The sequence below is a fragment of the Quercus robur genome, chromosome 5 (genome assembly GCF_932294415.1).
Source record: "Quercus robur chromosome 5, dhQueRobu3.1, whole genome shotgun sequence".
In the NCBI taxonomy this organism is placed as follows: domain Eukaryota; kingdom Viridiplantae; phylum Streptophyta; class Magnoliopsida; order Fagales; family Fagaceae; genus Quercus; species Quercus robur.
Genome location: NC_065538.1, coordinates 40939338 through 40951948, shown reverse-complemented (window position 1 = coordinate 40951948; position 12611 = coordinate 40939338). Strand labels below are relative to the sequence as shown.

General features: G+C 36.1%; 2 protein-coding genes across 3 annotated transcripts; one reads left to right on the top strand and one right to left on the bottom strand.

The window, feature by feature from the left end:
* The first annotated feature begins 2946 nt into the window (after positions 1-2946).
* Positions 2947-6158, top strand: LOC126725934 (uncharacterized). 2 transcript variants are annotated; one of them, XM_050430955.1, is made up of 3 exons: positions 2948-5011; positions 5197-5287; positions 5707-6158. In XM_050430955.1, exons 1-3 carry the CDS (start codon positions 3047-3049, stop codon positions 5895-5897), a joined length of 2247 nt encoding a protein of 748 aa, XP_050286912.1. In that variant the 5' UTR covers positions 2948-3046; the 3' UTR covers positions 5898-6158. The 2 variants fall into 2 exon arrangements, with proteins under 2 accessions (XP_050286913.1, XP_050286912.1); XM_050430956.1 differs by lacking the exon at positions 5197-5287 and having other exon boundaries at positions 2947-5011.
* Positions 6159-9399: 3241 nt separating this feature from the next.
* LOC126725933 (CBS domain-containing protein CBSX5-like) lies at positions 9400-12296 on the bottom strand. Its single transcript, XM_050430954.1, has 2 exons — positions 11774-12296; positions 9400-10443 (listed from the first exon to the last, which is right to left on the bottom strand). The coding sequence occupies exons 1-2, from the start codon at positions 12130-12132 to the stop codon at positions 9609-9611; spliced, it is 1194 nt and encodes a 397-aa protein (XP_050286911.1). The 5' UTR covers positions 12133-12296; the 3' UTR covers positions 9400-9608.
* Between the last annotated feature and the right edge of the window lie 315 nt (positions 12297-12611).

Sequence of the window (12611 nt, the reverse complement as noted above, 5' to 3'; positions counted from 1 at the left end):
GGGAAACTAACCATAACTTTCCAACTATATAGTTAGTAGGCCCGGTTCAGAAACAATATAATTTATTAACATCTCAAGTCTCAAAAACTCGATTTTTGCCCTATAAATCAAGTCTTTGAGGCTCGGTTTTCCCAGTTTGATGTGGCCTAATTCCACGTGGAGTACACCTGGAACTCGAGTCTCTAAGACTCGAGTTTTATACCGAGCATTAGAGACCCAATTTCTATGCGCTGAGATTCCACGTAGATGCCACTTGGATCTCGAGCCTTAGAGACTCGGTTTGCTAAAAGTGAAACCGAGTCTCAGAAACTCGATTTTTAAATGTGGTCAATTATTGCTCCACGTGGGCTGGTCACGTCTGGGTCCCATTTGGTTTTGTCTGGGTCTGGGTCTCTTATTGTAGGCTCTCAACTCTCATACACATTCAGCAGCAGAACATTGCTCCTCTCTTAACTCTCATAGACATTCAGCAGCAGAACATTGCTCCTCTCTTAACTCTCATACAAGCCCAACATTCATTGTAGTCTCCCTTTCTCACTCCCCCTCTCACTTTCATACAATCCCAGCAATACATTTGCACATCCTCATGTTAGGTAAGGGTCTCCTCACTCTCTAGTTGGTTGTTTAGTGTATATAATTGCTTTAGAAAGTGTTGCTTGCATTGAATTTGTCATGACATTTCTTGATAAAATATTTGTTTATATTAACCACTTTATATATATATATTATTCATGATCCAGGAAATCTTTTTGCTAGCTTTCGGTGAAGTTATTTGCTTCCTTTTCTCCATAATTTGGAGTAAATTTGAGTTTGTATATCACATCTGGTATATTTGACTGTATATTAATGCCTTGATTTTGAAATTAGATAAGGGCATATGCCTTCCAAGCCAAGAAAGTACAGCCAGTCTTTATCATTGACCTCAAACTCTCTTACCCAACCAATTTCATAACTTGATGATCTAATCTAATATCATGCCTGATCATCACATAGTAAGAGCCATAATTTGACATTCTCTGTCAAATAACTGACATACACTCTACTGCAAGTCTAAATTGCAGCCCTAGAGTTCACAATTGCTTTTTACTAGATGACAAAAGTAAATGAAACAATAATTCAATATCAAATAAAATATCCCCAACACAATAAATGCAGGCAAGGCAAGAACTTAGCAAATAAAATCAAATAAAATAACACTACAGCAATATTATATTAATAAACACAATATCATTTCTGACATTATCAAATTTAGCAAGAAGAAAGTCATCAAACTTTCAGTAACATGGATCCAATTAAACACTAAATCATCAACTTTAACAAACCCTAACATCAACAATTTAATTTAACAAAGACCCAGTTAACAAACCCTAACATCATGCAGAACAATGCATAGTTCAAGATAGAAATTTGAAATTTGCCTGATATCAACCCACGAACAGAACAAAGCGCAAAACAAAACCAAAACACACACAAAAAAACAAAAAAACAAAATCAAACCCACAAACCAATTCAAACTCAAAAAACAATAAAGTTTCGATCCTTTTTAACAGTTCTATTAGAAATTCAATACAGAAAACCAAAATAGAAAAAAACTTGGTGAAACCAAAGTTTCTTTGATTTTCCCCACTGTTTCTCGGCAACCAAACAGTGAACTTTGTACAAAGCGACTCACCTTTTTTTTTAGTTTTGAGAGACCGCGTAGACATTGAAGGAACTCAAAGCTCTGTACACCTTGCTATCGCTTTATCAAATCTTTTGGCGAAGGCGATGAATGTGAAATAGTGGAGACTGAGTGAGAGAACAGTAAGTGAGAGAAGAGGGTGAGTGAGTGAGAGAGGCTGAGGTTCAATGTGAGAGTGAGAGGGTGAGTGAGAGCGTGAGAGTGTCTGCTTTGTGTTAGAGAGAGGGTGAGTGAGAGTGGAGAGTGTCTGATCTGTGTGAGAGGCGTTAATTTTTAAAAAACCCAACTTGAAATCGAGTCTTAGAGACTCGGTTTCCCGTTTTTCCACGTGGACCAACCACGTCACACCCAGATGGCCACGTCACATAAATCGAGTCTTAGAGACTCGAGTTCCAGGTGTACTCCACGTGGAATTAGGCCACATCAAATTGGGAAAATCGAGCCTCAAAGACTCGATTTATAGGCCCAAAATCGAGTATTTGAGACTCGAGATGTTAGTAAATTATATTGTTTCTGAACCAGACCTACTAACTATATAGTTGGAAAGTTATGGTTAGTTTCCCATTTTCACCTAACTTAAATTGATGCACTTCAAATGTGATGGGGTTACTCTAGTCCCATCTCATTTGGCTACTTGGAGAGTGAGAGTGAGAGTGACTAGAGTACATCAACAAGGACACCTTACTACCACTGTCCACAATCTTCTCTTGCCAACCTATGAACGAGTCAATGGGTATTGGGTAGAAGAGAGAGGGCTTCTATTATTTTCTCTGTAGCCAACCTACTTGAATTCGGAAAATAAGTATGTTCCTAATTTTAAGGTATAAAATTAAAAATAGGGAATGAGAGTTTTAAATTTAGTAATTTTTTTACTATCTTTTAATTTTTTTTAAAGTTGTGAGTGTAAAAGAGTATTATAGGAGTTAAAGTGAGATGGTGGGAATTCAGATTTCAAACGTGTATTTGTATATATATTTAAGGGAAAAACGTGTATTTGTATTTGAGTTAAAATTTATGAAGATCAATTTACGTATATTCTCTCACTTGTTTGTTTGCTTAAAATAATGATAAATAATTATTAGGGAGTAGTTTGGAGAATTTAGGGACAGGTAATTACCTCTAGGTATCATTTTAATATATAGAGAGGGGTAATAATATAATCTGCTAAATTAATTCTTTTAATATCAAATCATTTGTCAATTTTATCCCATCATTTTTTTTTACAAATAATAATAATAATAATTTTTTAAAAAAATTGAAAAGCTTGAGTGCCTGCGTGGAACTCCAACTCGGAGTTGCAGTAGATGATAGGTCGTACAACATTTTCCTCTCTGAAGTCCGACTTACAAAGTTACAATCCCCACAATGCAAACCCTAATTTCCGTAAATCCTATTAATTATTCAAATCCTAAATTCTCACCCGCAAAATTTCTCTTTGATTTTCCCTCACTTTCTCGGGAAAGCCGAAGCCTTTTTCGTTTTACACGCCGAAAATGGCTTCAAAGCCACGAAACCCACATCATTTGCTCTGCAAGCGCTTCTTGTACCTCCGCCTCAGCGAGTTACGGCGGGTGGGACGAGCTGAAACTCGTCAGCGACTCGGAGCGCTCCGGTGAGTCGGATCAGTTTCGTAATTTCCTGGTTTCTGTAGGGATCGATGATAGAAAGCACATATTTGTGTTTCTTTTGGGGCTTGTGTGTGCCTTGGCCATTTCTAGGGTTAGGGTTTCTTCGATTGTTGTGTTTCCAGCTTCTGTTTTGGTTTTTGCTTTTGGGTTTTCGTTTGGGTTTGTTCGTGGTGGGAGTTTCAGTGAGGTGAGTGTAAATGGAGGTAAGAGAAAGGCAAAAGAGGAAAACTTTAGGGTTTATACTGAGAAATTGAGGAACTTGGTGAATTTTTTTGATCGTTTTGATGTAAAGGTTAATAATTTAAAGAATGATATACAAAAAGCTATTGATAATAATGAAATTACAGTAGGTGATTTGGAAAATTATGTAAATGTGACGGAATCGATTAGTTTATCAGCTTTGAATGCGAGGAATGTTGTTGAGGCTTCTATTGATAATGTGGGGAACTCTAATGTTGTGTTAGTGGAGAACCAGAAGCCAAGTAGAAGAAAGAAAGAGCTTGGTGAAATTGGGTTTGAGTTGTTGCAATCTGTTTCAGGTTTGTTTGGAGAGAACTTGGTTGGTTCTAAGCCTAATAAAGTGAAAGATAACGGCAAGCTTGAGACTGTAGAGAGCGTTGTAAATGATCAAACTCAGGCAAATATTTCGACTTCTACAGCTGACGAAAGTGATTTCAATTTAGTTAATAATAATAAAGGAAATGGCAGTTTGAATGCATCTCGAAATTCATCAAATAAAACTGCTTTGGATGAGGATGAAGGTAGACGAATACAAATTGGCTCAGAATACGGGAGAATTGGTTCAGGGGAGATGGGCGGCAGTGCTAAAGGGTTTATGGACGGCAGAGAGTATAGTTACCGAAATAACAGTTTGCGGTTTACAAATAATCGTAGTTTTTCGTTGAAGATGGGTCGTGATAACAAGACTGAGATGTGGGAATCTCAAGATAATTTGTTTAACTCTGAGGAGTTTAGAGTTAGTATGAAACATATGGGAACTGAAGCATCCTTTGTGGAAGAACAGATGCTTAAGAAATCCAGTGAAGCTTACCAGACTTCTCTAAACAAGGAGAAGAGCGACAATGAGACTTACAGGTTTCAATTTAGAGAAGATAGGTTTAATCAGGAAGACGATTCCCATATGACTAATCTCCTGTCTTCACAGGAGGGTGAGGTTGGTTCCTCTTCATCTCCAAAGGTTTCAGATGATGTGATGTTTGATAGGTATCTTACAGAAGCGAATGGCCTTCTGCAACAAGCAAAGGAGTTTTTAAGGAGTAGGCATGATGAAGAGCGTGTGGAGATCATATTGTACAGGTCCGCCAATTTACTCTCCAAAGCCATCGCTTTGAAGCCAATGAGTTTGTTGGCTGTTGGCCAATTAGGCAATACCTATCTTCTTCATGGAGAACTAAAATTGAAGATCACTCGTGCATTGAGAAGAACTCTTCTTTCCGGACATGGTCCCTTACCTATTGAGAGACAAAATGGAGTACTTAAGCAACTAGATGATCGAATCACTAGTAAAGATGAAATTGCATCTGTCCTTGTTAATGTGTGTGAAGAGTGTGAAGAACTTCTTGTGGAAGCTGGCAGAAAATATAGGCTGGCATTATCAATTGATGGGAACGATGTAAGGGCACTATACAATTGGGGCCTTGCTCTCTCCTTCCGTGCACAATTAATTGCAGATATTGGACCGGTAGGCATTCTTATTTACTATAAAGAGTTGGCATAGAAATTAGAGGAATATATTTTCTAGACTGATATATGGTTACATTACCATACTGCTTGGTTGATTTTGATTGCTTGTGAAGCTAGTTTGATTTGATAACCAATATTTTGTTACATGCTGCTGCTGAAATTTTGAATCTTTTCAAATTTCAGGAAGCTGCTTTTGATGCTGACAAAGTGTTCTTGGCAGCAATTGATAAATTTGATGCTATGATGTCAAAAGGCAATGTTTATGCACCTGATGGTATGTTATGTTTTTCCCTGAGTCAAATAAGCATGATGTGAATATTTATTACACTGAAACAGAAAAATCTATGGACACAGAGCATCGAAAAGATATCTTGTGAGGAGTGAGAGAGAGAGAGTAATAACAATTACGCAATACCTTGAGCTCCAAATGAGAAAAGGTAGTAACACCTGTGTAAATTTCTAACAAATCATTGAATGGGTTTTGTGTCTCATTGGTTGGCTGCAATTTCATAATTCTGGTCTCAGAAAATGCCTTGAAGTGAAAATTTAGAGCATTCCCACTTACTGTGGATGATGCATAAAGTCCCCTTCAGTTAAGATGCAAAAAGCTTGCTTTTGCCATTTACATCTACTATGAGGATACTATTTCAACTGAGTATGACATTCTACTTTAATCTTATGCGTGAATTGCAGCTCTGTTCAGATGGGGTGTGGCTTTGCAGCAAAGATCTCGCTTACGGCCGAGTAATAGTAAAGATAAGGTCAAGCTACTGCAGCAGGCAAAGAGGCTATATGAAGATGCACTCCAGATGGACACCAACAATCTCCAAGTAAGAGAAGCCCTATCAACATGTATATCTGAGCTTAGCTTCAGGCACTACTAGTCAGTTTCAACGAAAGAATGAACTCAATCTTCTCATTACTGCATCACTATTTGCGCGTGTATTCTATTTTCCATCTTTTGAGTGCAAAATGCAGTGATGGATAGCCTCTTCCATAAAGGTTGTATCCAATCTCCCACTTTTGTGGGGTCTAGAAGAGGAGATTGGTTCAGATAGCCTCCTTCCATCCTCACATAATATTAAGAATAACGTTGATGTAAAATGTAAAAGAAATCCTTTCTTCTTGCTCTCTTTACCAGCAAATGCTTTTTGGTTTTTTCTAAGTTAAATCTGTGTATCGCTGATCAAACTCGGTAGAAATAAAGTTTTGTTTTTTTTTTTTAAATAAAAAAATTATCTCAGATTAATAAAACAGGTTGAGCTAATATGTTCTTTTTGGATTTCCTTATCAAATCTGACTTTGCACTGTAAAGTAGTGCAGGTTCATGGTTTAATTGACATGCAACAGCTTCTATTTGCATTCAAAAAATTGTATGAAATTTTGCACAGTTTGACTAGCAATAACTCCAGTTTGCATTTGCCTAAGCACGAACATTGGCTGTGCTATGCCAAATGCTAATTTAACACACCAAATGTCTACTCTACCTATTTTAGCATAGCATTTAACAATACACCATACATCTCATCTTTTATTTTAACATTATTTACAACACATTAAAATAACTTTTAAAAAAAATCCTATAATATAATAAAATAAAAATTCAAAATAAAATTCAAAACCCACAGCACCATTCCCACAACCCACCACCACCACCCCCACAAACCACCACTACCACCCAAAATCAACCCAACTACCACCACAACCAACGCCAATCAACCCAAATCGTAACCCCACCAATCAATCCAATGTTGTCTCTCAAGATAGAGAGAAGTCCAAGATCAACAAAAACTGATCCCATTGTTGCCGCCACCAACAAATCTGTCACCGTTGCTCAAGATGGAGAGAGGAAAGAGGCATGCGAGATAGATGTTTGAGGAAAGAGCGACTTGAAGAGAGAGAGAAGAGAAATATATAATAAAATACAGATGGCATTGCTACGGCCTAAATTGCACTGCTAATATTAAATTTTTTTTTTAAATGGCATCGCTACTGTAGCAATGCACTGTAGTTAATGCCGCATTGGACACATCCAATGCTAATGCTGTAAGGACGACTCCCCCCTCCCAAAAGAAAAAAAAAAAAAAAAAAAAAAAAAAAAAAAAAAAAAAAAAAAAATCAAAGGTGTGAACTTCATTTGAATAATCAGTGGTGAGTTTGTCTTCTCTTGGCAAAAAAAAATTCCCATTTCTATTAGAAATTGTTCGGGTTTATAACTTGTTGAATTGACAATTTACAAGCCCTAGGCCCCTAAGGCATTGAGAGTTATGCTCATATGGTTGGCCTCATGGGCACTTCCATAAGGGTTGAGTATTGCGATTACACCATCCATGGTTCTTGAAGGTGAGATTGTGCATCTAGGGTGTGCTCGATTAGGGTGGGTACACAAACACAAAATGTCCTTGACATGAAAAAAAAGAAAAAAAAAAAAAAAAAAAAAAAAAGGAGGTTTATGAGGGTTACCCTCACAGACTTTGGAGAGAAAAGGGGAAAGAAAACTTTTTTAAGAGTGTGTTTGGTTGGATGGGGAGGAAGGAAATACATGGTGGGGGCCAAGTGTTTTCTCCCCGTAGGGATGTCAATTTTGCCTCACTCTGCCCCATTCCTGCATTGCCTTGCATTGATAAAGGTTAAATTGCAAATTTTGTATATCTTAAAACCCTACTATTTAAACAAACATATTATTAGCTTATTTTATTATATCCAACAAGGCTTCCTGCCTCTTTTTTTCTCTAGCAAAATTGGAAATAAGGTACCAATTTTAACATTTTATTTTATCTTTATTATAAACAAATTTATATACAATTGAATCATTGATTTTGTATTATGATATTTTTGTTTTTGTTGTGATATTGTCTTGTTAAATACTTTAATAATATTATTCAATTTTTGCTAAAAATTAATTTGATTTGATAGGATAAATTTATTGATAATTTCAAGTATATTTTTATTAACAAAACAGTTTTTTTTTTTTTTAAACAATTGTAATAGTTGTAGGCAAATTAACAAGAACTAGAGTTTTATAGGGTGGGTTGGGCTTCGCAGGGCACTAAGGGGCAGGGATGGGGTAAGAAAATTTTTCCCATCATGTCAAGCGGGGGTGAAAACCCCATCATTCGGACTTACCCCGCCCCATTGCCATCCCTAGCTCCTTGGATCCACCAAAAAGTTTTCTCCCCAAATTATGGAAAAAATTGAAGGTAGAAATTGGGCATTATTTTTAGACGAAAATACCCATATGCAGTTGCACATGAGCTTCATCCATGTTGCTTTTCTTCACTATTTTTTTTTTTTGCTTTTTTTTCCTCCTTGAAGTTGCTTCTTTTTTTTTTTCCTTTTGATTTACTGGTTAGGCTTCGTCCAGTGCTCATATTATTTTTTCGTTTTCTTTTTTTTCATTAGCTTTCTTTTTGTTTTTGTTTTTGTTTTTTTAGATGTGATTTCTTTTTTGACATGATTTTTATTTTTTAATAAATTTAGGTGATTATTTTTTTATCACTTTTTTGGTTTTAATTGGACATCATTTTTTAACAAAAATATGTATTTAAATTTATACAAACTCCTACACTTAAAGTATTGTCTAGATCCTAACGCATTGACAGACTAAAGAGATGTATACAACCCAAATCCTATTGTGAATTCTCCATTACATTATCATTGATTTATCTGGAATTGTCCAGATATTATATATATATATATATATATGCGCGTGTGAGAGAGATTTATTAACATATACCCTTGGCACATATATTAGTAATCTATTTTAAGAAATTTTTTATTAAAAAACGAAATAGTAATTCATTATTTTGACAATTTTTTCAATTTTCTATAAATTTTTTTTTCTAAAATGAATAATTAATTTACACCATAAGATACACATTAACGTGACCTTATATATATTGTTTTGGTCGACGTCTAATCTAATCAAATCTAACCTATCTTTTATTTTCATTGACTTCTACTATTGCTGCTTAGGTGTACATATTGAGAACCACATCTTTGTGACAATTATCTCGTGTCATCTATGGTGTCTCTCTCATGTCATTAAGAACTTCGAGTGCATGCCTGTCCTTTCCACACCATTCGGCCTGTATGCCCCTCGAGCCACAGATTCAAATAACTATTTCCTTATCATTCATTGTTAAAATAAAGTAAAACAGACTTTCATGTTGTACCACCTCAATTTCATAGCATTTAAATTTTAATTAATAGAGGTTATCGTTGCGGACCCTTGGTATGATATTCATTCTACAAGTATGTATTTATGAGATGTGAGAGGTAAAGGTCGGAGTTCAAGTCTCCAAAAAAGAGTTTTACACCCATATACACTTTATGACTAAAGTAAATTTCTATCTTGTAAAATAATAATAATAATAGAGGATCATATATCTCCAACCAAAAACAGCTATTTTATTTTAATATAGCACCTGCATATGCTTCTTATTATAAGAAGTACACGAAAGGTTCACAATGTCTGAATGTCCACACAATTTGATTACTAGAAAGTATTTGCTGGTTTTAGATTTTTCTTTTTCGGTTACTAGCTGGTTTTAGATAGTTGGGATTTGGCAATTCTGTATTCTCATCATTTTGTGCTATATCATAGACTTCAAACGTTCCCGGAAAACTTTCAACATGCCTACAAAGGTAACAATCCCTGCCAAGCTTCCATCCTCTTCAACAACCCACACATAACTCACCCGGTGTGCAAGTGCCTGAATCATCACTGCCACCAATGAGCTCCATGGGTAGCACACAATAGCCTCTGACCTCCTCACCAGCCTTGCCGAATACCCACCTAACCTTCCACTCCTCCCGTGGCCGCCACTGCCACCAACTTCATCATCCGACGAAGATGTGATGATCGATTCCTCTTCCATTAACTCCAAAAATGCACCTAAATTTCGCTCTTCCAGTCTATCTTTCACCGTCTGTACTAGCTCCTCTGGAGGACCACCACAGTCTATATATGCCATTAGATCACCCGCCGAGAGAGTGGCGATCGCGGCCGAAACCATCTCATCACAAGAGTTGAGAGTGAATGGCGAGATCTCGCCAATTAACTTGCTGTCTGCATCCACAATGGCAACAGAAGTATGGTTGATGAGGGACTGAGAGATGAGTGGCAATGCAGCCAAGGCAGGGCTGTCATATTGGATGGCAAGGATGTTTTCTGTCTCAATTACATTGAGGGTGTTGATGGGGTTGATTGGAGTGGGGTTGAAGAGGCCAATGAAATTGAGGAGGTAGCGGATTAAGTCCTCTTGGGCAAGCCAGCAGTACTCGCGGTTGTTGTGGAGGGTAGAGTTGGAGGAGGGCTTGTTGTGGAGAAGCAGCTTTTTTCTTGAACTTGTGGTGTTCCTCCGACTTTGAATTGGTATCACAACGTTCTGTGCTCCTTCAAGCATAAGATCTATAGCCTCCACCAAGCTGTAAATTATAACAAAATCGGATTAGAAAGAACACATACACACAATTTGCAGGAGTAAATAAAAAAACAAATTACACTATATCTCTCTATAGATGACCGTTTGCTATTAGCCTGACAAAGAAAGAAGAAATTGAATAAAAAAGTATCAAAGTTGGAATCTTCATATATATAAGATGCTGGTCTCATGGCACCCTGCACTCACTCAATCAAGTTACAGTTGATCTAACTAGTTATATTATTCAACAACTTTTATTAAAAGTAAAATATTTGAAAAATCTCCCAAACACTTTCAGACTTTGTTCTTAATAAACATGTGAAATTTCATGTTACTAAAATCTTATTTACTAATTCATCAATTCAGGTTTTATTTTAAAGATTAATTTAATTATTTTATGAATGAGATAATTATCAATCTTTGATGATCATTATGATAGTTCATTAGCATATGTATATTACGAAATAGAAATTCGTAATCTTATAATGATTTTTGTTTTAAAATCACATCTAATAGAAAGGTTCCATTCCCAACCCATACAAGTTCAAACATTTTTCCATAATTTTTCATATTTTTCTAATAACAAAAAAACATAAAAGGAAAATTACATAAAAAAGAATTAAAATTTATACCACAACATTTCAATCAAGTCTAAAGCCTGGTTTGGATACAGCGTCCACGTTCACGTTTGTCCCTCTTAGACTAGCGCGGGTATACTGTTCATGGACATGAACAGTGATCAAGCCTATGAAAAATGAACAGTAATTTTTCATACGTTTAGAAGTACGTAGCAAAGTGGTTTCAGTTTTCAGCGTATCCAAACGGATTTGTCAATCCTAAAATTTGTGAAATTGTTTCCACAAAAAGTCGCTATTCAACTTAGTAATTATCATTGATTAAACGTTGTGCTTTTTATCTAGAGCTGATTCATAAATCAATTTGGAATCTATTGAACATAGAGGCTGGAGAATTCCATTTAGAGAGAGAGAGAGTGAGAGAGAGAGAACTTGGCAAAGAGTGAGAAAGTAATTGTCAGGAAATCAAATCTGGGTTCTCCATTTTCAGAATGATGAAAACGAATTAGAGAGTAATTCGAATTGAAATTGTTGGTTCAAAAGTTTAATAAGATTTTAACCAACAAAATCAAAAACTCAAGACATAATCTGAATCAGGCTTTAAAGCCTTTTTATATATAATTTTCCCCGTACACAAGTATTATGAAAAACAAAGAAAAAAAAAAATAGAATGACAGATCTAAAAAAATCACAAATCTAAACTCCCAAAGGAAAAAAAAAAAAAAAAGGCGATTATAGAAAATAGAAAAAGAAACAAACCTGGCATGAGGCTCCAAATGCGTAACGAGCCCAGCTGGAGACCTAGGAATCAAAACAGAAAGCGGAGAGTGCAGCGCTGCGGTTGGAGATTTAAGGCAGTCTTGTCTGCAGAGGAAACAGATTATATCCACCATACAAATCTTGCCTATGCAAACACAATCATCGGACTTAGAGGTAGAGCTAAACGAAGCGTCGGGATCGTGGTCGTGATTACAGGTCCAAACGCTGAGATAATTCTCGCGAAGCCTTTTCAAGGCGGAGAGGGCGTCGCCAATGTTGGCGGAGACAGAGAGACACCTAAGTGCTGGCTTTCCTAGACATAAGTCAGATACCTCTTGGGTTAATAAGCTAACTGCCATACACAGACAATAATAAAACCGAAGAGAAGAGATAAAAGTGTGATTTGTTTTGGTTGGGAGCAAATTTTGAGGTTGTTGTTTGGTTGGTTTCACTGTTTCAGTTTCTGTTTCAGATTTAGTTTCAGGTAGAGAGAGAGAGAGAGAGAGAGATAGACTTGGTAGCTGGGATTTATAAATGTTGTAGTAGACGTGTTTTACTTACTGAACCCGGTCATATCTCGTAGTCTCGTACTGATTTGATGTTCGAGATGGGCCCCATTTGTCCTCGGACGGTATTGATAAATCAACAACTTTTTTATTCAAATGTGTAATTATTTAGTGATTTTTTATTTTTTGTTTGTAAAAAATAGTAGGACACCATTGAGAAAAATATCTTTTTGTGTTCTTTGTCCTTTTTGTATTATTTTATTTTATTTTTTAATTTTTGGGTAACTGCCTGGTAACTCTAAATAAAGTAAGGGGAAAGTACGAACGCGTGT